This window comes from Sturnus vulgaris, chromosome Z (genome assembly GCF_052056855.1).
Source record: "Sturnus vulgaris isolate bStuVul1 chromosome Z, bStuVul1.hap1, whole genome shotgun sequence".
Classification (NCBI taxonomy): domain Eukaryota; kingdom Metazoa; phylum Chordata; class Aves; order Passeriformes; family Sturnidae; genus Sturnus; species Sturnus vulgaris.
Genome location: NC_142283.1, coordinates 30,001,679 through 30,028,418, shown reverse-complemented (window position 1 = coordinate 30,028,418; position 26,740 = coordinate 30,001,679). Strand labels below are relative to the sequence as shown.

The following is a 26,740-nucleotide window of genomic DNA, read 5'->3' as shown; positions in this document are numbered from 1 at the left end:
GCAAGGCCATATAAAAAAAAGCAATTTCAAAGTTGAAACTAGTTTGATTGCTAACCTAAATGTTGCAACATGAGTGACATTAACTCACTCCAACTTTTCTTTTAAAATAAACTCCAATACTAAACAAACACATTTCTGAATGGTAGTAAAAATGCAGGGAATTGGCATCTACAAAACCTAGTCTCAGAAGTGCTATTGTCCATATATCCTACTATCCATCTTAATTGGTATGATGAAAAAACTTCCCCAAAAATTCATTATATTTGATATGTGAATTAAAAAAAAATATACAAAAACAATTTTTACTATTGCAACTGGTGTGGTAGCTTGAACTTGGCCAGGAGCCAAGCTACCACCTAACTGCTTACTCACTTCCTACCCTAGAGGGTCAAGAGACAGAAATGAAAGGGCAGAAGTGAGAAAAAAATTGTGGGTCAAAGGAGTCTACTGGGTGAAGGAAAAACACTCACCTGATCAAAATAAAAAAACACATAGAAAAAAACCCCACAAGTGACAGAACGTGAGTCACATAACAATTCACCACCAAACTGATGACCAACAAATCTCCAGGCAACAGGCTCAACCCACTCAATTTATTGTTGAGTAAGACATTAAATGGCATTAAGCACCTTTTTGGTCAGCTGGGGTTCAGCTGTTACTGGTGTGTTCCCTCCTAGCCTACTCATGGTAGGGATGGCAAAAGAGAAGGCACTTGTGCAAGTGCTGTTCAGCAACAGCCAATATGCGTTACCCAAACCATTTAGGTCACAAATCTAAACCACAGATTGTAGAGGCTGCTATGAAGAAAATTAACCCTATCCCAGTCAGACCCAGTACAACTGATTATAAACCCATTGCAAATTACCTACTCACCTTGCAATCTTTAAAGGGAGTGGTCTTGGACTGATTTCTGCTGAAGTACTCATCAATGCATGCTTGAAACTTTTTGGCAATAAGAGCTCCATCTTCCCAGCTACATTCAGAGTAAGGCAGACCCTGCCATTTACAATAGTAATCTGGATAACCAGCTGCTGATTTCTGATTTGAATGGGCTGCAAAAATGCAACAGAAATCTGATCAACATTTACTTTTGTGCTGTAGGAAAACATTAGACTTTAGGTAAATATTACAATAGAAACTAGGCCCATACAGACAGCTCTTTACTTTACCTGAAGTTTTGCTTTGGATTAAAAAGTTTGTGATATCAATATTTTACATTTCTTAATTATAAATACAAGAGCATTGAGAATATACAGAATCCTTGGCATTGATTTCTGTCCACAAGTTTTTAACATACCAATTATTCTTTCCACTATCTGGTATTGTTTATGTAGATCATCTGTAAGCTCCTGCTGGCAGTTGTAATATTCCACATCTTCTGGAGAAGCGTTTTTCAGCCTGGAGTGGGAATTAATTTACAATGCTTATTACACCATATAGCTCTAAAATTAAGAAAATTCAGCAGCTCTAGCTCTGAATGTAATCATCCCATGAATCTTGCCTGGAAAGCTTTTTTGAAGGAACAACTTAAAAATCCCTACTACAAAACGGCTGCGTCTGGCCCAAGTACCATTAATAACTGAAAATACTTATTGTTGAAAATAAGTACTCTCCATTACTTTCTTGACTAGTAAAACTGGTAGCTGTAGTAGCTGTGTCTCTGGCATTTTACAAGTAATTTTCGTGGAACAGTAGTCAGAGTGGCTCTGTAAGAATCCATCTAATGATTAGTTGCTAAAAATCAATTCACTGATTATATTAAACATCCTAATAACTGGACACCAAAGAGGTGACTTTAAAATGTATATATTTCTTCATGTTTTTATTCTCAAGCTTCAACCTCAATTTTCAGTGAAGAAAACTGAATTCTTCAAAGTAACCTGAAATGGCTGATGCACCAAGAAAACATTAATCCTTGCAGTAATTCCTGAAGAACTCCAATCAAAGTATTGATTAAAAATTACTAAAAGCTACAATTTATTGTTCATTTTTAAACACTACCTATCTTGCTAAAATTCCATTTATACCACACATACACACACAAGATTCAAAGGATTTTGTTATTGGAACATATTAAAGGCACTTTGGCTTTCAATGTTTTTGTCTTCCCATTGCACAGACACTCAAAGTTATGCTCTCAAAACCAGGTAACAGGTCTCCGAAACACAACAGAACACCTACAGTGTTTCAAAATAAGTATCATAAAAATAAAAAGATTCACCATCGCTTTGTTTCCTGATCCTTTTTCTTGTAATTGTCCAGTTTCTTCATTCCTTTAACATTTTGTTGCTTCAGTGTTTCCTCAGTTTCCCAAGTGTTATGGATGTGTGACCAACCTTTCCATTTAATAAGATACTGTACTTCTGCTGGCTCCTTTGATTTTTCAAACCCAGCATTTGGGTCACCATCTGCCTCAACTGCATATATTGTAGTTGCAGCACCTGTGGCTGAGGAAGAAACCACATCATATGCCTTAAGTGTGCATTGTCTTAAGTTAACCAGTTAGAAATGTAGTAAAGTAATTGGTGGTAATTTTAGATCAGCATACACTTGACTAGTGTCTACTGCACTCACGTCATTACTATTATTTGAAAGATTATGATGTAGATATATTAACACATGCACAAGTAGTCAAGAGAATCAAAAAAACAGCTAAAACTTCTACACCCTAACCTGCAGTATCTTATCTTTCCTCATGAGAATTTTATTTGTATTCCTGCTTTTTAAAGCAGTCGCTAGGGAATGCTCCACACTAAGACTGCTTGTCATCTTCTGTTACACTATTCTCTGGGCATAAAAAAGACATCTGATGTTGTCTGATCAACCTCAAGACATGAAAAACCCGCTAACTGGGACACTATAAATCTCCTTATTCCTAAACAAGTTTGTTGCTTGTTCCGCCTCTGTTATCATACAAGATAAAAATTATAAAGTACAGATTAAGTACGGACTATATTGTAGTGGCAGCACACTAGCAGCAGGAAACAGGCTCATTTTGGTGAGAACAGGTTACAGAATAACAGAGTATTCTGAGCTGGGAAAGACCCACAAGGATCATAAGAGTCCACCTCTTAAGCCTGTATGGGGATAGACCCATAAGCTGGGCCTTATTAGCACCCAGCTCTAACCAAGTGAGCTAATCTCAGTGGTGTTGATAAGAAAATGAGACCAGGAAGCTGCTGGAGCAGATAAAGTCACAGAGACTCAATGCCAAAAAGCAGCAATACCATCTGGACAGGAAGAATGAAAGAAGCTTAGGTCCTAAGGCTTTGACCACAGCAGTATCACCATACACTGGAGCAGGGTATGGATAGCATGGGAGAGAGAATTTGAGAGAAAGAAGAGTCAAGTTCTGAGAGGGGTCAATAAATTTAGACACTAGGTGTAACTAATGGAGAAAGGTAGCCCTGAAGTGCAAGGAGTTCAGCATTTGGGTGGGGCTTTTCCATGCGTTTGTTTCTATAATTAAGAGTCCTAGGATGGGGAGAACTGGTTACTTGGGACAAGGAGCAGGCTGAAGTACTCAAAAAGTTTTGCCTCAGTCTTCACCAGCAAGTAACTCAGCCACATCAGAGGAAGCAAAGGCAGGGAGGGAAAGGGAGAAGATCCAGGTTTGAGATCTCACTCCAGGAGAAGACCAGGTTTGAGACTAATTAAGGAAACTGAAAGTGCACAACTTCACCCCAAGGGACCTGATGAGATACATCTTCAAGTCCTGAGAGAACTGGTGGAGGAAACAGCTAAGTCACTACCATAATTTTTGAGGTCATGGTGGTCTAGGGAAGTTCACACTAACTGGAAAAGGAGAAATATAAACCTCCTTTTTAAAAAAGGGAAAAAAGAAAAACCCCAAGCTCTGGGGCCCCCACCATTAAAAAGGATGTAGGCTTGCTGGAGTACATCCAGAGGAGGCCACCAAGTTGGTAAAAGGGTTGGAACACCTATGGTATGAAAACAGGCTGAGAGTTGGGGCTGCTACATCAAGAGACAAGAAGGCTCTGGGGAGACCTTACAGCACCTTCTAGTACTTAAAGGAGGCTATAAGAAGGCTGAAGAGGGACTTTACACAAGGGCACATAATAATAGGACAAGGGGTAATGACTTTAAACTGAAGAACAGCAGGTTTAGTTTAGGTATTAGGAAGAATTCTTTGCTATGAGGAGGGGTGAGGCACCATAACTGGTTGCCCAGTTACACCTAGAGAAGCTGTTGATTTGCCATGCCTGGAAGTGTTCAAAGGGCCTGGTTGGATGGGGCTTCAACCAAACTGGTGTAGTGGAATGTATATCTGCAAATGGCAGAGGAGTTGGAATAAGCTAGTCTTTACAGAAAACCATTCTGTAAGTCTATGATTTTAACTTCCAGACTGAAATATAAAGCAGAATTCTACATACCATTGCAATTCTAGATGCATTTTTGGTAGCCACTCCACATATTGTTCTGTATTGGTACTGCAGTAACTGAAATCATAATTTCAGTGGTTCAGCCATGCCAACACTGTCTTTCAATGTTGAGACTACTAGTCAGCTCTTCCATGTAGTCTATTTTCTCTACTGCATTGTACATAATTTGTACTCATGAATTACCACTGAACTTTACAGTGCTATAACAATATAGTATACATTTATGCAATACAGAGCTATCTGCCACCCAATTTTTATTTTCTACCTAGATATGCAATTTTTCCCTATTTTATTCTGCAGTACTTAGATGGGAATAGCAGCATTCTTATGAACATGACAGGTGAAACAGTATGACTTCTTTGTAACTTTAAAACTATTGCTCTTTAACTTATAGCTGAGAATACACACTGAAGTTGCACCATGATCTTAACAAGGATCTTAAAAACACTTAAAAAAAAATACCTCCTTTACGGCCAACTCGACTATCCATAAATCTTTCTATTGTTTCAAATTCATCTTCTTCAGGTTGTGGAACATCTTCTCCACAAACTTCTAACAAATCATCAGAATCCGTCTTGGTTTCCTCAGCTTCTTTGTAACTAATGTTTACTGTTGCCTGGCGACGAGATCCTCTCTTATCATAATCATCATCATCCTCCTCATCATCCTCTGATGAATCAAGTTGCCTCTTTTTTGGTCCTGCACTCTTTTTCCCACTTTTTGGCTTAATTCTTGAAGAGAAAAATGTATGACACAGCAGTGATGTTTCAACAGGGACAACAATAAGTCCTCTGCATTGTTTTCTGAATACATATATTTAATGAATGTTCAATTACTCTGCTTTCATTTAAAGCAAACAGGAAAAAGTGTTCATCAGAAAGCATTAATATATTATGCGTATTTTTTTAAAACGTACTTTTTTTTTCTCGGTAAGTATTACTGTTTTCATTCGCATGTAAAGGAGTAGTTAATACTTAATTGCTTTTTAGAAATAGTACCAGAGAATTCAAATGCCCAACTTCTTACCTGGTTGGAGGTTTCCGGCTTTTGACCTTGTTTTTTGGCTCATAGTCAGATTCACTCTCTTCACAGCTGCTTTTCTCCCTGTCGTCCTCTGATTCAGAATCTGAACCAGTTCCCGATACTGACCCTGATCCTGACATTTGCCAGTCTTCACTGTAGAGGATGAAAGACAAAACAGTAATTTCATGTTGCATTTCTTAGAACAGTTAGTCATCCATGAGGGATCTGCTGTAATTTCAAGACTCTTCACAGAAATAAAAATCTTGTAACAGTTATTTCAGTTCACAAAACAGAAAGTTGTCCTCAGTGAACACTAGGTAATTTAAAAAATGCCCAATGGCACTGAAGGGATTTGGACTAAGTTTTCTGTTCTACAGAGGTAGATTTAAAATCTAAAATAACAAAAATCTGGACTTTTAAATAAATTTCAGCATGAAGAAATGAGTTAACATGACACTAAGAAAACAAAGCACTTAACAAGTCTACCTGGAAAGATACATATTCATCAGAAGTTAGACATGTTCAAATTATAAAGTATTCTGGAGAGTCCCATATTGTCTAATGCCTATGGTCTCAATGGCCCATGTGAAGAATCAGCAACTTTGGCATAAGAATGGAAAAATAACAGACATACATTTGAAAAACGCAGAAAAACCTGAACTGGAGCAACTGGTGAGCGGCAAAAGCGAGCAAAAGCTCCCACTAAACTCTCATATCACTGCATCACAGACAGGCAAGGTACTATGAGTACTATGAGTACTTGTTACTGAGTAACAGGGTTCTCTGGTTTCTGCTTAACTCACTTGTACTTCATGACAAGAAAGATTATGACTTGATTAAAATTCTGACCCTATACTAGAAAATTCAATCTTAATAGATTTATTAACAATTTAATGAAGTTATTTAATATCAAAATTAAAACTTTTAAGCAAGGAAAGGAAAGGAAAAAAGGAAACAAAAGCAACCCCACAAAAATCCAAAAGAAAAGCCATCTGACATTAACTAAGGCATTGTAACTTTAATTTGCTTTGGGAAAACCTATTTAAAGAGTTTCCCACTTCCACAAGAATTTTTATGGATGGCCTTCTACTCAAAAGTAAACTGCAACAAAGTATTCTAGAAATAAAGGCACTGATTAATGTTTTCAAACAATATTGCCGACTCTTTTGCTGAGAAACTAGTGTGATAGAAATGTTCATTTGAGAGTTTATTTTAAAATTACAAAATTGGAAATGAAAGATCAAGACAAACTAAAAAGAGAACTTAGGCATTTCAAGAGTGAGGAAATCAAGCTTAGTTACAAGCATCTGTCTCTATGATAAAATGTGTGTGCTATTACTTAGGAAAATATCTTACTCTTTATGTTTTTTCTTCTTGGTTTCACTAGATGAGTCATCTGCTGAATCTTCACTACTTGAGGAGTCCTGCAGGGGAAGGAAATAAACCAAAGTAAATTCATTTTTACAAAAAGAATTAAGTACTTCTAACAAGTAGATTTTTAAGATACATCACTTTCTGCTTTCAAATTGGAGGCATACTATTAATATTTTATCCTCTTCATGCCTTGCAATTTAGCTATTAGAATACTGCTACTGGATTTTATTTATCCATCTATGAATACACTGTGCCAATACCACTCTGGAGAACACCACATAAAATCCCCATCTTAAAAAAAATCAATGTTGTGCCGACATAAAAAGTCATGGTGTAAAAGCTGCTCCACATTAATCAAGATGATGTCTCTGTAAAAATCCCAATGAAATCTCCTACCTTCAAAAGCTTTTTCACCTTCCATATTCACATTTAAACACCAGTTTAAGAAAATTTTGAGAATAGCACGCCCCTTCTTTCTTTACAATAGAAGAAAAAAACAGAACGCTCTCAAAGTCAGATTTTCTAGAGGCCAATCTCTTTGTCTTAAACTTAGGTTAGAATAAGTTTTTTTCCGAAAAGTATCTTTCTGGAAGAGAGTGCTTAACAGCTGTAAATTAACCTTTTAATGATACATGATTAAGTTCTCTGTTTAAAAGATGAGCTGCTAAATCAGACAAAAACAGAAATCCAACCAAATTAGTGTGACTACATGGCAAAGTCTTTGTAATACAGGACAAAAAGACTGCTTTACCAATAAATTACATTTCATAGCTGCAATTAGTGCTCTTAAAAGATGTTCCTATTGCAAAAAGTCAACATTTCATTAGCGTATGATTCAGGTTTTGCAATACCTGGAATACAGGTCTCATTCTTAAAACAGAAGAATTCATTTGTAGTAACTATTACAAGACTTGTAAAAATTAGTTTTCTACTTCATATGGAATTTCTGAAAACTACAGCAGACCAAAAAACACACTGAAAAAATATTTTAGCACTTTTATTTGTCTTTACAAAACCCAAGAAGCCAGAAATACAATGTAAGTCAGCACTGTGTGGCTTGAAAATTTTGTCCAGACAACACAGAACAGTTACCTAGAAGCAGCACAGAATCAAGACTGCTGTAATTTTGGGACAACTCACTTGAAAACAAATAACCAGAGATATCTTTACTTTCTGTATAAAAATGTCAGTTATTTGAATGCTAATTTTATAGACTAACCCCAGGCTTCTATGCACACTCAGAATATAAATTTGCTCCACGTAATTTTATCGGAATTTGTAAGACAATGAGACAGGCATGTGTACATTTTAAAAATTACATTAATCACCTCTTCTGAAACACTGTCTGATGAAGCTGCATGTTGTTGTTGCTGCTGCTTCTTGAGCACTGATGACCTTTGCACAGCAAGTATACTTGGACTAGACTTCCAATACTAAACAGGAATAGAGATGAAAGAGTCAGTTAAACATACTGAAAGTCTCTAGTTTACAACGTATTTTTTTTTTCCTAGGTAGCATCTTAATTTTATCAGTCAAAAAATTTCACTACAAAACACTGCATTAACTAACAATATCAGATAGCTTTTTAAAGTCGTAGGATTTCTACAAAACAGAATGTTATATGCTAATCACTAGGATAACTACTGCAACATATCTAAACATAGTTGAGTAGGTAATTGTTAAAGCAAAACTTTACAAAGTACATTTTTAAATTCACACAGATAAAGTCTTTCAGATTGCTTAACTGCTATGATTTTGGTTCACACGGTAATACTTAAGTACATGGGAAAAGAAATTAACAGAGAATCCTTAACAGTCTTCAGTTCTTGGTATAACTGATCTATAACTGTCTTAATAAATATGGTAAAGCACTCCATAAACATGAGAGAGTGCAGGTAATCTGGTCCACTGGATTAAAGAGATTTCTCAACACCACTTTTTCCTGCATTTAGCTGATTTACTGATATAGAGAGCTAACTGCATGTAAGCTTGAAATTTTTATGCAATCATTTATTTATACAATGAAACCAAGCATTAGAGAAACAATGTAAAAACAGAATTCAGGAATAACATTATGTGTATCTTTCTCTTCCACAAATTCTAGTTTAGTGTATGCTTCTGTGTAATGAAATTTAGGTAGGCTTTTAATTCAAAATACTTAAAAATGTGAGAATTTTAAAAGCACAAATTTAACTACTTACATGAGAAACTTGCCCAATGTTTAAACCAACAAAGTAGATGCTTTCACTAATCTAATCAAGTTAAAATCTAATTAGGAATACTTCATTACCTCTTTTCCTTTCTAAAATGAGCATTCACCACTCTTTAAAATAATTTTAAAATATTTTTTTAGTATTTCCTTGCCACCTCCCACCAAAGGATTAATTTATGCACCTTGTTTACCTCAGATCCGTCAACTTTTGGTGGTTTAGACTGAATTTGTTTCTTCTCTCTAGATGTGTCAGACTCTGATTCTGACTGAGTGCCTGACTCTGAACCAGAGTCAGAGTCACTGCTGCCTGACTGGCTGCTGCTACCATCACTACTGCTTCCAGAGCTTGAACCAGATCCAGAAGCTGATGCTGACACAGAATCATCATCTGATTGGCTGCAATGACAAGTTAGTAGATATTACAGAACTGCCAAAGTAACAGGGTTAAAAGAAAAAAATTGACCTTAGCTTTACCTCTAACTCAACTGTTATGTTAGATCAGACAAATGGGTAGAACAAAAAAGGAGGCAATCGATTAAATGAGTTGAATAAAGCTAAAAATAAACAGGGAATAAGAATTCAAAGTGCAATTAGATACTCTATGTGAAGCCAAAAGAAAGATAAAGCAAAACCATTCAAATTAATACAGTAGCATCACACAGAAGAATTAAAAGCGGCAGAAATGCTTTGTAGCCACACAGACTGCTGAGCTTCACCCCCTTCAAAATCCCTGCTTAGCTCCATTAAATGCCGCATTAGCTAACGGTATATAGTCTACTTCACAAAGGCTCATCCAATATTGTTTTCAATCTCCATAAATCAGTGGTAGTCCTTATAACAAAACAAAAAGCTACACAGACTATGCTCTTCTGTTAAGAGAGCAGCACAAAATTTTCCCATGAAGACAACTCTGAATTTGTCAGAGGTGGTATGACTTGTGCCAAAGCACTTTCCTTATCATACACATGAGCTGTCTAAATTTTTTAATCAGTATGTTCATTTTACACCAGATTTAACATAATTAGCACACACACTAATTAAATATACTTATGTTATGACCATTCAAAAACTTCACCAAAAAAGCATTTGCTTTTCTAGAACAACTGCAAAGAGTAGATGAGTTTGAAACTTTAGTAAATTCCTCACTAGATTAATATTACATTTCAAAGATATCATGAGAAAGACACACCACATAGCAAAATAATTTCAGATTATGTACACACTGACACAAATTCTTAAAAAGCAGAACAAACATGAAGCCAGAACTGAAAATGTTAAAGCCAAAACAGTATCAAAGCCCAGCTGATCTCTGCCAGCACAATTAATCTGGCTGACAGTCAGCTGGAGATGAGGTGCAGGACAGGGAAGATTAATCATCTGCTCCTGTATATACTTAACTATTTTAGAGCTGCAAAACAAGGCAAAATCACATCTCTGCTTTTGCAGCCACCAACAAAACTGTGCCAGCAAAGAAGAAATTAAGTTATTCATTAACAGATCCTGCAGAGTACACCTCCATCAGCCATCTGCAACCAGCAACCATGAAATAAAGAGAGGCAAAGTGAACAGGGTGAAGCTTCCTTGCTGTGAAAGGCAAGATGTGGAGAAACATGTTGCTTGCATTGGCTGAGGGGAAAGCTGAGAAACAACAAGGCTGCTCTGAAATTTCCAATTTCTTTCATCAAAGTCTTACTTCAGGCATTCTGCTATAACACTAACCTTACTTGCTCAAAAAGCAAGTTATAGAATATGATGCTACAATATATGACCAGACGTTAAATAACACCAGAAATTAATGGCACTCTACGATTGTCTTCTTAAGAGATTTTCATTGTAACAGTTTTTGCACACAAATATTGCCTTACCTTAAATACTAGGTGAATCGCACCTTTATAAAACAACCATATTTCTCAGCAAAGCAGTGTCATTAAGTACATGTCAGGGGAACTACAGAAGGCAGCACTAACTGTAAATTAAGATATACAGAAGAAAACTCAGCATGGAGAGACACAAGTAAATACCAGCCAAAGTTCCAGTCATAAAAAGTTACCAAAAATAAGTAAATCCTACAGAACCTTGAAGGAAGGGAAAGGAATCAAGTACCTTCATGCAGGACAAGGTTTGCTCAAAGAAGATAATAATAACGTGGATTATCAAATCAAAAATGTATGCAGAACACTAAGCCATATGGATAGTAATTAAGTTAGCTTTCCATACAGTCATAAAACAGTTCACACATACTAATAGAGTGCTAACTATGGGTCCAATTACATACGGAGACAGAGGTCACCAAAACAAAGTACCTGTTTTCTAAGGTAGCATGGGGAAACTAACACTGGAATTAGACATTTTGGTCAACTTGCTAACATTGTAAGAAACATCTAAACCAGAAGAGAATGGTGGAGAGATAACAGAAAAGACGAAAAAAATTAGTTTACTTAGATAAGTAAGCAAGAATTAGATTGATTACACAGAATCATCAAGATTGGAAGAGATCCTCAAGATTATCCAGTGAACCCAGCACTACCAGTGTAACTCCTAAACCACTCACTCAGCACCAGACCAAATGCCTCTTGGATGCACCCAGGGATAAACAACTGATAGGAAATTTTAAGTTGTTTGATGTTCTTCACAGGAATTGAGTGTAATTTCAAAACCAAAAGGGCTGAAATAGGGAAAATAAAAGTCTAGTAGATAATGCTATTTTCTGTAGAGCCGGATGCAAAAACAGCTAATGCCAAATCTTATTATTTACTAAGAGATCAGCTATAATCTAAGGTCTCTGTTAAAAAATATCAACATGCCAACATGTGGATATTGATATAGATCATACAGCATTTAAAGAAAAAACACAGGCTCCTTATCTGGCCAGCTAGCTCTCATCAAAGCTGAGTCCAGTAATGAATTCCCATTAGGCTTATGAGAAGGACCAGCAAAAGAAGAGCTATTCCATAATCTCTGTTTCTCAAAATAAATTGGCCCGATTTGGAGTAGAGCAGCCTAATATAACTCAACTGCATCCCAACTCACAGTAACACCTGACAAAGAGTAAAAATCTTAATTTAGTCAAATTACTTATGAATGCAAGACCACAAAACAAATCTGCACACAGAAGCAAAAGGAATGGGGAGAGAAATTAGTGAAATTACAGGAAGAAAAAACAAATAATAAAGTTTACAATTGATTTAGAGCTGCCCTAATGATACCATGCATGGGCAATGTAGGATCCCAACCAGAGATTAACATATGGCACAAAGAACAGGAAAAAATGCTCATATGAAATTCAAACACTATAGCATCAATAATATCTTACTAATCTTTCATATCCTACAGTGTCGAATCAGAACAAGGAAACAGGAAAAGACAAACTGAGTAGCCAAAAGTAATTTTTCAACTAGGGTAACAGCAACAACTTGCTGAAACAGTTATCAAAGCTTAGTAATCTATGTCAGTTTACATATATGTGTTCATTAAACGTTTGAAATTAACTCATAAAAAGCACTACAGGAGCTCAAACACACAAGGCTAGTCTATGCTGGGAAGAGCTTACTTCAACTATAATTATCCAAATTAATGCAGTTGCGTGAAATTTGTGTGAACTACGAGTTCTGCCTGTGTACCATATACTCCCAGACATCTTCATGGAAGTACAATGAATATTTAAAAAATAGGTAAGAATAACAAACAGGTCTTCATTTCTACTGAATAGCAAAAGTCTTCCCTGTTGACTTGCCACAGGACAAGTAACTGACAGGCTCTGAGGGTTATCAAAGCAATGTTTCTTTTAAAATGTACTTTCATACATTGTTTCAACCTGAACCTTGGAAGCATAAATTCTACAAAGACAGCACTGTAAATCAGAAAGCTAAAGCTCTTGTTTGCAAAGGAGGTAGAAAGTCAAATAATAAGTAAGCTCTGCATAAAGACAAATTGCAGATCTTTAAGTACAGACAAGCCGAACTGCACGAGATATATCACCTAAAAATCCCCAATAGCTGCAACAATCCATTCATCAAAGGACTTTCTTTCCTCCAGAGAAATATGAAGGACTTGAACCAACAGTAACCGTGATGGGGCACATAAGGCAAAAAACACACCTACAGTAAGAACTACAGGTTCAGGGCTCAGTCTTCAGTGTGTAAACTATTTTCAATATTAGAGAGAAAATCATTATTTTTCTTTCTATAAGTCAAAGATCCAAAAAAGAGCATGTTTATGCCAAGATCAAAATATTATACGCTTCCAAATCTGTCCCTTCCCTTTGCTTTTCCGTACTTAAAAAAAAAAAAATATTTGTCTAGCACTTCCAATGATAATATTTTGTATAACACAGCAGTTTAAAGAAAACAGTTTTGTATTAGCACAACAACAACAAAAAAACCTCTATTGTCTAACAGGACTAGCTATCTATTCAAACAGAAATTGAGTAGAATTTTTCAGCCTGAGAATTAGTTCTTAATTAGCTCTAAAGCTCTGTATCTACAAGGCAGATGGAAAGAACAGAGTTGATTATCAACTGCTTTTTCAGTTTCTTCACATATCTCACGCAAAGCAGTTTTAGACCAGTATCAGACCCAACTAATGATTCCCTTTGGATATAAAGGAGCACCTTACCTGTTTCTTATAAAACAACTCTAAGAAAGCAGCAGCAATGAAATAAAAGCAGACCTATGTAACTTCTTCTAAAAATGAAGAAATCCAGCTAAATATGCAAAGATGTACTTGGGACAAAGAGAGAAGAGTTACATAAAGCGGAGAATAAAGAATTACATTTCCTCTCACAACAAATGGAAAACTGAAATGTATCTGAGATATTTTCTAGCCATGTCTCTTAAGCAATGTAAATAATGAAAAAATGGGGCAGTGAAAATGAAGTCTTACTGAAAACTCAGTGTAGCAGCAGTTTTCTTTTTCATTTCAACTTCTATTCAGCAAAGATACTTGCAGTTTACTATATCATATCCATTTAACACACAGAGACCAACAATTTCTAGCACTCTGCCTCTGAACACATAACATCACTGGGACATTATCTGTACTTTTTATTTCTGTTTCACATGTAGTGCTGCCCTAAACAAAACTTAATGAGTCGTTGCTTCACGTTATCATATGAGCCAGTGACCCTGCCTTGGGACTTCACTGAGAAACTATCTCTTAAAGGAAGCCTTCCTAGTGATAAAGACAATCCATATTTCAAACTGATGTGAGGAATGCCAGGATTTACCTAAAGGGTTTATCATGCTCTAAGGAGAAAATCCTTCAGCTGAAGTATTTGCCCTAAGATGTTCTTTGAAAAATAAAGAGCTTCCCCCTCTCCCAGACTCACCACACTTCTCTGATGACACAAAACTGGCACATAAAAGACCGTGGTTTTTAAACAAGAGCGCACACAAACAGGAGGAGGGGGTATATAAAGAATATATTGGAACAGATATTTAGATTTATTTTTATTTAAAGCAAACAAACAATACCAAAAACCCCTACCCAAACCCAAAACAAAGTAACAACCCCTGAAATAAGAAGGAAGGAATCCAGGAAGGCAGGATTCCGGGAAGGAAGGCCAAACCACTAATTCAACTCTACAAACATTTAAGTATTTAAGACATGGTTTGACACTTGCAAGCTCCCTCAGCCCGTATGTCTGATGGCCTGGTGTCACGCTCCACAACCCAGACGGGTCCCGGTGGTGCGATCACTCCATTCCTTCTGTGTGCAGTGAGACAGAACACAGTTTGTCTCTGCCTGATTACGTGGATTCATGGATAGTATTTCTTAGTTTTAACCAAACTAACCCTTACAGAATGGAGAAGTAGTTTAACAAGAATCTTGCAAGGAAACAACGGACTGAAGGTACTATAAGTACATGTGAAAAGAAAATAGCAGAGCTTCTTCTACTTCTACTACATTACAAGCTCTTCATAAGCCACATTCCAAGGCAACAGAAAATTACAATTTAATGACATCTGACAAGAAGCTGGATTAAAGAAAATTTCAGTTATCAAGACTTAACAATGTTAACAATTACTCTTACCCTAAATCTGTATCGTATCTTGAGATATTAGCCCACAATAGCATGAAACATCAAAATTAGCAGGACATCTGAAAACTAACCATCCAGAACACAAAGATAACCCTTCATTTTTTCCAGCAATGTTTCAAGTAATGCTTCAAGTCATGTTTCAAGTAATAGTCAATCTTGTACTTCAAAAAATGTCTCTTAATTTAATAAGTGAATAGTTAGCAGGCTGCTCTGAGGTTATCTTACCTAAGACCAAGGGGAAAAAAGTCTACAGAGAATTCAGTTTTTGTTGCTTAAAAATAGCTAAAATAATGCATGGAAAACTACAGTGACAAACGGAAGCACATTTCTTTGTGAGCAAACACTGCTGAAAAGCACATAAAAACATTGCTGAAGGTTTGAATAAACAAGTATTAGAACAAATTATCCATTTCAGGAAATTTGCTCTATGGTTGGATGAAAGTACAGATTCTAACATGTCCCAGATTTGGGACTTTCAACAATGAGGTCCACAAAAAAAAATTACATTTCCTAGATCACTAAAGGAAAAGCATTAGAGAAGCTATTTTATCAACAGTAAACTACTTCTTTAATTAAAAAAAGAAGAAAGAAAGTTTTATTAAAAAAAACAATGCAAACATAACTAGGAATGTGTGGTTGCTTTGACTGGAATAAAATCTAGAGTCTAGTAGGGGCGGTAAGAGATTGCAGTACAAAATAAATTCATCCACTCCATCAACAATAGGCAAGCTATTGCAGCAAAGAATCTGGAACCAGAAGAATACAGGAAGTCAGTAATGTTCTTAATTTTATGAAAACAAGTCCATTAAACAGTAAAATATTTACAATATTTTGTAACAAGATAGAAAATGAGCATAAAAAATATTTATACCATAAGAGGTTAAACTACTAAGAAGCACTGTCGAACAGGAATATTTGGTTTTTGTGAGCTCTGAGTGTGTTTGTTTTAAAAAGAAAAGTGCTTCAAATACACTGCCCATTTATGTGGAAACAATTTGTTATTAGTAGTATGCTACCTAGCAGATATTTTAAATAACAACATGTATCCCTTCCAAGTGAAGGTGACATTTTAACGTTGAAAAAGCAACTGCTTTTCTAAAGAAACTCATGCCATAGAGATAGAATTTTGAAAATAGATGTTTGGATAGGTTTCCATCATTATGTCATCTTATCATTAAAACCAACGTATGTCACCTAAAAAAAGCTATTGTATCTATACACATTAAAAGGTGGGAGATAATTTCCAGTCTTTTAAAAATTTTTCAAAAATTTTCACCGGGTTTCGAACCCATTTGTTAAAAACATGAAAACTACAATCCCTTCAGATTAATATGCATAAAATGATTCACAGGGTAGTTGGAAATTTACCAGACAAAATTTAAGAGAAACCTTTGCATAATTAGCCGATGGGATTGAAAAAAATAGTTCTATGACTTAGTAAGTGCAGTAAACAATGGACTTCTTCCACCTGAAGCCATGTACCTTTGCTAGGTATCTTCTTTAGATGTGCTAGTCATTAAAATAAGGTACCGAAATAAACTTAACAAAGAACCACACCTTCAAACCACTGTGTCACAAAATATTGAACCAAGATATTACAACACAAGAATATTCTTAATATTTCTTTACTAAGTCCTAAAAGGATTCTTTTACCAATAAAAAACTGTATTTTCAAGTATTAAATCTTTATCTCATACTTTTAAATTTTCTTTTTCTTGTATTTATCTTATTAGGCAGATTCTAGTAAAAGAATTATTGCATGTATATACTTCATAAATGAACTCAATGGAAGCTACTATTGCAAACCAAATGGTAAGTGAGAATATTTCATACTGTGCCAAAATTTGACTTTTAAAATCATTGCTACAATAAGGACAAAAAGCCTCTCTGATAGAAAGGCAGTTTACTTGCATTAAAGAAACAGAACCAAAGTTCTGCAATAAAGGTATTAAAAACACAGGGAGATAACAGCAGTGAGGTAGTCATAATATCTGGTTGCTTTCATTTCCATTGCTTATGAGATTCTTTAACTTCACCTGCATTTTTCAAGGCACAGTTTATAAGCAATTTATTTTCTAGCTGAAGAATTTTAAGTGTCAGCTGGTATTGTTTAACTAGAGTCACTAATCTGACCAACTTTCCTCACAACAAGTAATGCCCATTAGTGCAAAGTAGCACCACTGACCTTCACAAAATTAATCACCTGAACTGACATCACAAATTACTGAGATTCTGGTATCATATCTCTAGGGGGAGGATGCAAGGAACATTATGTATTTCCTCAAACACTGACTGGAATACTTGCACAATTAGATGTCTGCCGCTGTCTAATGCTATCATACAAATGCTGCATCAGGAACAGGGCTTCTGGTTCCCTCTCTTAAGAGCTCCTCTTACAGAAAAAGATTTGCCAAGTGTGTTAGTTCTTGACAACTCTCCCTCCTACACAACACAGGGTCATTGCTTAAGCTGTTCTATTGGAAACAGTTCAGCAAAGCACAAAAGTGGATACCTTACCCACACTCCTGTAGACATCTGTCCTGGGGTACAATGCAAAAATGTGTATTCTATCACCATCTGTTGAAATGTAGGAGGGGTGGTGCTTATCTCTGTGGGAGATATCCTCTGCTGATGTGCCATCTGATAAAATCGGGGGATGATCATCGTTATCTTTTCACAACCCATCCTTCCTCCAGAAGATATATTCTGTTAATGAGCCATTAAGTCCTACTGTATGACTGGTAAGATTACATCATCCCATTGGGAGATGCTCCAGCCAGGGAGAGGAGCCAAGCCTTTCCTACCTAGATAAAAAACTGAAGTTTAGAACACCAAGGCAACCCTTTCCACCGGATCCCAGAAGAAAGTCGGACCTTTTCCACATCATCGCTGGACCTTCAGAAGAAAACTACACCCTTCTACAAAACCACTGCTTCAACTGAACCACATCTGTCGTCCAGAAGGACTGCAGCCACCATTTAATCGAACTGCTACCAACACCCTGACTGACAGGGTGTCAGGTTGCATTCTGACTCTGTCAGTGGTTTTCTTTTGTATTATTGCATGTATTTTATTTTTTTCTCTTTCTTCGTATTAAATTGTATTACTGACTTAGAGTCTCTCACTGGTTTTGCTTTCAAACCAGTACAACACCTCAAAAACCTAACTCCCCCTCTCCAAACTAAACTATGACAGGAGTATAAAAGACTGTGCAGAACAGTGGACCCTCAAAAGGATATGGAAAATACAAGCATGATGGATAAAGCACCAATGATGATCTCCTTGGTACTGCTGAAGTGAGACTATTTCTTTCTGTGCAAACAAACCCAAATACCGATGAAAAATTTAGCAGTCAGCAGTAACTTTCAGTAGCAGGCCAACAGTACATACTGAAAATTAACAGCAGGTCTCAAGATGAAGTTCTACATTAAAGATTAGTTTCATGTAAGTTGACAAACTGTGGTGTGAAGTCTAGAAAGAGCATTTTGCAGGATACGCACTTAAGAAACCTCTTACCTCTAGACCTTGATAGTTCCATCTGTACAGCAGCACATGTCAAATCTGATTTGGTATGAAATTCAGACACACTCAAGGAATTTGCTGGTTTTTTTAATGAACACAGTCTCTGGGTACCCCCTACATGTTCACAAATCTACGCCTGAATGCAGTATTTATTTGCGAATGTTTTTTCCAACTCTTCCAAATAAATACCTATGCAATGAAACTGAGGAATGCTTTTGGGGAAACGACAGGCTTAAAGCAAGTATCCTGCAACAGAGGCACTACTTTAGCTACCACAGTCTTAAGTTCAGCTTCACTAGCTTATTCTTTAAAACAAGGTGCCCCTGAGAGGATCATACAACAAGGAACTAGGCACTAGAAATACAAATCCTAAAATGGGAAGCTAAACAAGTCACATTGTGAAAGAACTAACAGAAAATGCAGACTCCTGTCTAGGATAATAACTTATCCAAGAACAGCTAATTTAACACCACTGTTTTCAAGTGCATTCATTAGATGACATTACCTTAATGATCTTCTGTTTCAAGGCTAGCAAGACAGAGAGTCACAATTTAAGCAAACTAAAGTTCATCAGATTAAAAAAGAAAGATATTACTATCTGCAGAATCTTTGAAACATATCTGAGATGACAATGGACTGTTCTCCTTTGCTGCTTGGTTGTTGGGGCTTTTTTAAACAAGCTGAAGGAAGAAAAGCATTGGAATATGAAGAGCCGATTCAAAATGTGCAGAAGTAACAGATACTAAATGCCAAACTCGTAAAATAGCAAGTAAGTTTCTACAGGCAAATACTATGCAAATAGTAATATTTTCTAGTTTTATTTCTTTAAGAAATCTTAATTATGTAACTTAATTATAATGCATAAAGCAGATTTATCTTATTCATCACTGCCAGTAAAGAACAGAGGGCACAAAGAGTACAATGTTCAATCTGCCAAATGTTACTTCCTGTCATCAGCCATTACAAACTATGAACTCAATTGAGTTTTCCTGGTATGGGTAACACGTGTTTCTGTCCTGCAGACTAATTATCTGTTGCTACTACTGTAAGCAAAGCAATGCTATCAAAATTAAACTGATTACCTACCAACTTTCTTGACTCTATGAAGTACATTGCAAGTCTTTATTTGAAAGATGCAAGTCACTCATCTTAAGAGCACAAAGAAGTTCCAGGAACCCAGGAACAGGCAAGAGGTATCAGTGATTACTCAGGGCCCTACTACTTTGTTGTGCAATGTGAGCAACCTTCAGCACACTGCTGGATCCAGCAGCAACAGAATTATGTCTGTACCAGAAGCTCCTCAGAGACCACCAGCAAAAAAAAGTATTAAATGGAATTTAATTTAAAAAAACCAAAAAACAAAAAACCCACCCCAACACCCAACAAAATCAGCTGAAGCCAGCTGAGACACCACATCTGGACAGGCCCGATGTATACACTGCCACTATCACAAAACTTCGCTTTGTCTTGAGGAACATGAAAAGCTTGCATTGCCTAAAATCCTGAAATTCTCAGGACAGAGGAACTTAATTTAAAATCTGTGGTACAGTTATGTGGCATCCAGTTAGGTTAGACAAAAAATGGGGATAAACTCAGCAGGCGTTCCAAAACCAAACTTAAGATTACATGCAGATCAAGAGACAGACCATGAATTTTTAATATTTTCTTTTAGTTGGAGATGTTTCTAGGAAAAAAATACTTAGGTTTGGATACATGCTCTATCTGAGCTCTTCCAAAAAGAAGTGAAAAGATGCTTTTAACCTGGATTTGGACACCTTATCATGCTTTAGTATGCTTAATTCTGTAAGAGATTATTCCTGATAAACTAATAATTCGTTAATTAAAGAGAAAAATATTGCAAAGATCTTGCTTTATCCACTAGCTGTTTACAGTACATGCTACCAACAGTTTACAATTCCTGTGCATTTAGTAGGTATCTAAATATATACAGTTTCATGTATATGCTCTCTCTTGCTGTATACACACATTTTTACTAATATTATCTATTAAACTCCTACTAAAAAGAAGCCAGTGCATGCAAGTAATTCTGCAAATATACTTGGTCAATTTCTATTTTAACTCCCACTTAGATTTCAGGAAAGTGAGAACCTAAAGTTGTGGCTTTCAATTAATCTTTTTTACTTTCTATGGAAGATATGCATTTATACAGTAAATTGAAGCCTGTTGACCAAGTCTTTACTTAATTACGTAAGTCCACAGACTATGCAATCCACAAAACAAATTAAACCCACTGAAATTACTATCTTAACATCCACTTTCAAGTGTGTAAAGACTTGTAAAAGTCTTTGGTGTAAGCAGCTGCTTACTGCAAAGATGGCCAGCTACCTTCCACTCAAGCTACACTGAGCCATGCCATTTTGCCTAGGAAAGGAAGGTATGCTCAAGTCCTCTATACCTTGTTCTGCAGAAACACAGAAGAGCAAAGAGATGGGAAATCAGATTGTTGTTCAAATAGTGCCAACATTTCATTGCTGCAGCCCTTGTTCTGTCTGGCACTTGTCTGCAAGTTCAGGTACAACTGCCCTTCCGTGCTGATTAAGCTTTCTTATTACTATATAACTTGAATGTATGTATTTATATTGAAGTTTGTACACTGAACTGAAAACTGTCAAGAACATCATACAAAGATGCTCTACTTGAGTAAGCTTCTTAGCATACTGCTAATAAATCTTTGTGTCTGCATTAACTTGCTATCCAGATGAACAGTATCTGTGATATTCTACCTTGAGCTACTTAAAAACATTACAGAATAGTTATATGAAGTAAACAACAAGCGGGAAAGTAGACACCACTGTGATTACTGGACAGAAATTGGAACACCAACCAACAAGACTAGTTAACAACGTTTACAATAATTTCCATCATGCTCAGTTCTAGTAGGGATTTAGAGCCTCAGAGCTTGCTGAAATAAGCAAGTAAAGTCCAAATGGTGTGGCCATGTACTGCTCTGTAGCAAAACAGAACTTCAGGACCAACACAGGACCAACATTCATCTGTCTAGCAGACAGATGAATAGATGAACAGTGGAAAGGTATGAAGCAGTGGCAAACTGCTCATTCTCACTTCAGAAAAAAATCACCTTCACAGCTACACACAGTGAATAAAGGACAGCTACAATCCCTTACCACGGTGTATCAAGTCAAAGATCTATGATCAGTCCCTTCTCCAGTCCTCCTACTGCTAAACTACTACAAGCTTCCCACAATTTTTCAAGTCATGGTGCTTCCAGAAAACACCGCATGCTCATGTATTTTTGTAAAACCAGGCAGGACTCACTGCTTAACTTTCTGAAGTAATGATGGTGGCTCCGCTACATCAGGCTGTATTTATTATCACTCCAGAATGACAGCAATGGAAGTTGACACCACAGACCGAAGGAAGTGAACTGCTTTACTGCACTTGTAAAGTATCAAATTTGCAAACTGACACAAATTTTCAGACATCTCCTAGTTAACACCAATGCTGCTGCTTAGATTATCACTGTATTCATCTCTTCTTTTTTCCTACTAATCCTTGCATTTGATCTCCTTTGCAATCTACTCCCAGCAGCAGCTCCTTATTGCTTTCTTCACTTATTTCTACACCTAGCATTCTGAAAAGAACGGGATCACTATAAGCTTAGTAAATATATTCTGTTGCTGATTTCTACCTCCATTTTCTAAAATTCACTTTTCCAGATTCGAAGGATAATTACAGCACCACTTCCTAAGTTAGTTAGTTATCTGTACAGCTGCAGCTTGCTAAGTTACCTCAACTCAGAGTGAAAATCATCCAGAGTACTGGAAACCTACAAATTAAAGTAAAAAATCACTCAGCTATAATGCAAGTGTAAGGCATATAAAAATATTCTGTATTGTTTTAATAATGGAACTACGTTACACAGAAGAGGATTCTATCATTTAAAGCGGCAAGTCTTCTCACTTCACTTGCACGAACAGCTTTCTGATAATGAACATGAAAAGAAGTTTTCCAAGTGCCTGTGAATTAGACTATGAAGTTATCAAGTGACACAAGCCTAGGAAAAACAGTTGTTTGGATTTTAAAATTTTTTGAAGTTTTAAGATGTGCTCAGCAGGACATTTAAGGTGAAGAATAAAGTCTCACTTTCCAGGCAAATATGAAGTTTTGAGTACTGTGCATCCTCCTGATACTTATTTCTCATTAAATTCATAGGAACTTTATGACATTTAATTGTTTTAGTCTTATGAACTACTAAAGCTTTTAAATAACTTTGAAATACAGATATTTATGGGCAGTCACAGTTCAATATAAAAGTTTCTTCATAGACCTTTAGCTAGGTGGTATCTCTCAAGTAGTAAGAAAATTCATACACTAACTTGTCCCAGGTAGGTTCATGTTTGTTGGAAGCTTTTGTTTTGCCTTTTTATTTAAGTAACAAGCGACATTTTGTCCCAGAAGTCTTCAAACTCATTTGTTAATTGTAACAGTGTCAACTTTAAAGGAAGCAGAAATCTTCAAAAATTACCATGTGTTAGAGCTTGCGAATTATTCACAAAATTGAAAATCTTTCTAGGAGACTTCCATGTATAACAGGAAGCTTGGCTGATTAGCTGGCAGTTACATGCTCTTCTTGCATTTCTTCTCTTGAGGCAATAATTGAGATCTCTCTCTACTCAACTGGAAGTTTCATAGTCTGCAGAATATAGTTTTCTTTATGGCCCCCTGACGAGAGAATTAGCTAACCAGTTCAACAGGCTGTAATCTGACAGGAAGAGGGGCAGAAGAACAGCAGTCACAAACCACCTCTTAGAGGAGACGTCTAATACTCACTTTTTACTGTGGATTTTTAAACCTCTAGGTTTATCATATTTCCAGTTTTAGAAATCTAAACTTTGTAGCACACAAGGGGCTTTTCGAACTTGGAACTGTTCTAGTAAGTGAACTTAATTCCATCCCTATAAACTGGCTGTCACCCTGCATGGAGCCAGGTCATTCTAATCAGGCTCTTCCAAACATGTGAATATTCGCCGCTTGTTAAAAGACTGTAATTTGGCATTAGAAGACTGATTTTAGGTTTCTTTTTAGTTAAGCACATGGCTGGAAAAGAGTCCTTTCACTTCCAAAAACAAAGTTAACACTTTCAGCTCAACTAGTCTGACAGCTCTGAAGAATGACAGAATCATAAAGTATTTAATATCAAAACACTGAAGTGAACCACTGCCCCTTTAAAGACACCCTAATTAGGGTTTTGTACAACATATATTATGCATATGTACCTTGTACTTTATAGAGGACAGCTTTAACACTTTAATTCAATGTTTTTGATACTTCAGGCGCTTTTTTTCCTCAAGAGAGGTATTATTCTGTTGGATGGCTTTAATACTACTTCAGCTTTATTATGCAGGACATATGCATTATCACTCCCATTCTTAGCTGAAATGACGAGAATGTAATAAGCAAATTAAGCACCTGCAAGGAAGCAAAGCCAGTCTTCCTAACTATGATCTGCCTGCTAACCACCACATTTCAGCATTCAGTTCAAATATAAATGTTTTAGTAAAAAAAATAAGAAAATACATAGCCAAGAATAACTGAAATAAGCAAGTGCTTACCTTGACTCTCCACTACTGTTTCTTACACTTTCTTCATCACTGTGCCCATTCATTGTAAATATTAAAAAGTTTGAAAAAATAAATAAAAGTCCACTCAAGTTACAAGGTGGATATCAGGAATCCACTTCTTGCTACTCTGTATGTTTGCCAGATGTTTTATACGTTTGCTTTAGCGTTCTCAGTGGGTATTCAAGATTTCTCCCAAAATACCTAAAATAGGAAAGGAAAACATTAACACTATTTTAAAGTATGATTGCAACTAAAAACATACCAAAAATAAACTGGATTTTTTTCCACTAATTGTGAAAGGGGGCATGTTTGATGTCATGTCTGTAACTCAAAAATAGCATTTTTTGTGTGTCACCTGTTCATGGCTGATCATGATATCACCATTTCCTTTTCAGAGGGAAAAAAAAACTTCCCTGCTGTCTGTGACAATAACAAAAACTAATGTCCACAGAATCAACAGGTCTTCATACAGGAAGATCTAAATAAAGTACACAAAATGCACGGAAAACTTGTATTGCTTTTTGTTTGACTGCACTGGGGTCCCAGAACATACTTCTTTTTGCCCTTATGCTTTGTTATGGAACTTTTCATGGGTAGTGCTATAAAGATGGCAATTTCTGCTGAACTACTAGCTGCAGAACAGGAAAAATTACAGAAATTACATTTTCTTTAGTACTGCGAGGTGAGAACCGTTTACTGCCTATCTGCACTATACATTGCATCTTTGCAATCTTACATACTTTGGGCACAGTACTGAATTCAGGATCTAAAGAAATCTAAATATTTAAGAAAAAATGAATAATAATAATAGTAATAGTAATAATGTTCTGCTAAGATCTGCTTAGTAAAATGTATTTCATGCACAAAACATAGGGGAAGCATTTCCAGGAACACACGTAATGCTATCCACTTACAGTTGTGGGCAGGAGCAGAAAGATAAGACTGTACTGTTTAACACGAGCTCCCACTAAATCAAACCAGCAAGATCCCAGAGATGGAATGACCATTATTCCATATACATCAGCCTTCTAGGCCATAACACTACGCAGTCAGTATTCAATGCAGTCAGAGAAAGTTTAGATTTACGGTAAACGGGCCGCAACTATAAGCTCAGTGATAATCAGATCAACTTGCGCCCTCACAGACTTAGCTGTGTGAATGCGATTAGGATCTTGCTTGCCTCGGGTGCTCCCCAAGAACAAGCCACAGTCCAACCCCGAGCCCATCGAGGCGGTGGCGAGGAAACTCTCCCTCTGGGACGGGCACTGCCCTGCGCTCACACGGCCGGGCCCGCTCCGGCCCGCGAACAATGGCGATGAGGGACGGGAGCGCGATCAGAAGGAACCCCGCAGCCACAGCGGGGCCGCGAAGCGCGACCGGGGACCCCGCGGGGGAGGAGGGGGCGCGACGGGCGATTCCGCGCCGGCACGAACCGCCGCGTCTTGGCACCCGGAAAACACCGCGGGCGGCGGCAAAACTTTTCTCTCCACTGCCCGCTCTCTGCTCCAGGACGACCCGATCCCGACTCTCATCCTCTGCCGCCCGCGCCACTCTCTCGCTGCTCGCCCACAAGGCAGCACGCTCTGCTATCGGCGCGGCCTGCACCGGCGCCGCTCTCTGGCAGCGCTTCCAAGGCCATCGCCGCCGCCCTCCACGATCGCTTCCCTAGGCGCCCCCCATGGCCCGCAGCGGAGCCACGGACGCTCTCGGGCAGCCAGGGCGGATCCACGCTAGCTCCCCCCGCAGGAGTGAACGGGAGCAGCTCAACCACACTACCCACCTCGGCCCCGGAGAATCCCTCCCTCTCTCGCCGGAGAACAGGGAGCGGGCCCGAGGAGCCAGCCCGGCGCCGGGCATCCACCCTCCTTGAGATCGGCAGTGGGGCCCGCATTTCCTCCGCACCGCCCCACCCCCCAACCCCCCCACCGCTTTCTGGTTTTCATCTCCGGCAGCTGCACAGCTCCCGGCCGGCGAAGGGAGCCATGGCGGCCTCTGCCTACCTGCGGTGCGTGGGGGCCGGCCGGCCCAGCCCTACCCGGGCACCCCCACGGCCGGAGGCCTCGCTGTGCCCCGCGGAACGTACTGCTGCTCGTACCGCAGCCCCGGGTCGCGTGCGGGTCCCGCCGCCAGAGCGGGGCCTGGGTGGCCGCCGCTGCTCTTGCCGGCTCCGCGCTGGCCGCGCGGCGGGCTCGCTCGCTCTGCCGCCCGAACAATGGGGTCCGGACCACGCTGGAAGGGGTGCAGGGAGAACCGGGATGGGCGCCGCTCCGCCGCCGACTCCTAAGTCCTGCCGACCGCCGCCATCACGCCACCGCTCCGCTCAGCCTCCCCCTCCCGTGGTCGGATGGAAACCCCGGGCGTGATGTCAGCCCTGCGCCTTGGGACCGACCGGCAGCGGGAGGAGGAGCCTCAGGCGGGGGCGACGAGGAGCCGCGCAGCCGCCAGGCTTCGCGCAGGGTGGCGGAAGCGGTGCGGTGGGGTTGGAAGTCGGCGGGTTCGGCCGCAGCTCCCGTCCGCCATTCCGCCCTAACCTCCCTTCTGCGTAGCGATAGGTAGGCTCCCA

General features: G+C 38.1%; 1 protein-coding gene across 2 annotated transcripts in view; it reads right to left on the bottom strand.

Annotated features, from left to right (window-relative positions):
* CHD1 (chromodomain helicase DNA binding protein 1) overlaps window positions 1–26,325 on the bottom strand; it is a 52,715-nt gene extending 26,390 nt beyond the window's left edge. Inside the window, exons 1-10 of one of the 2 annotated variants that reach the window (XM_088157040.1) lie at window positions 26,178–26,325; window positions 24,169–24,378; window positions 9,195–9,408; window positions 8,129–8,233; window positions 6,783–6,850; window positions 5,430–5,579; window positions 4,866–5,134; window positions 2,222–2,447; window positions 1,298–1,398; window positions 874–1,052 (exon numbers count right to left, since the gene is read on the bottom strand). In XM_088157040.1, the coding sequence (XP_088013166.1) occupies window positions 874–1,052; window positions 1,298–1,398; window positions 2,222–2,447; window positions 4,866–5,134; window positions 5,430–5,579; window positions 6,783–6,850; window positions 8,129–8,233; window positions 9,195–9,408; window positions 24,169–24,221 (1,365 nt within the window). In that variant the 5' untranslated portion in view covers window positions 24,222–24,378; window positions 26,178–26,325. The remainder of the gene's footprint in view (window positions 1–873; window positions 1,053–1,297; window positions 1,399–2,221; window positions 2,448–4,865; window positions 5,135–5,429; window positions 5,580–6,782; window positions 6,851–8,128; window positions 8,234–9,194; window positions 9,409–24,168; window positions 24,379–26,177) is intronic. The other variant, XM_088157041.1, reaches the window with a different exon arrangement.
* Between the last annotated feature and the right edge of the window lie 415 nt (window positions 26,326–26,740).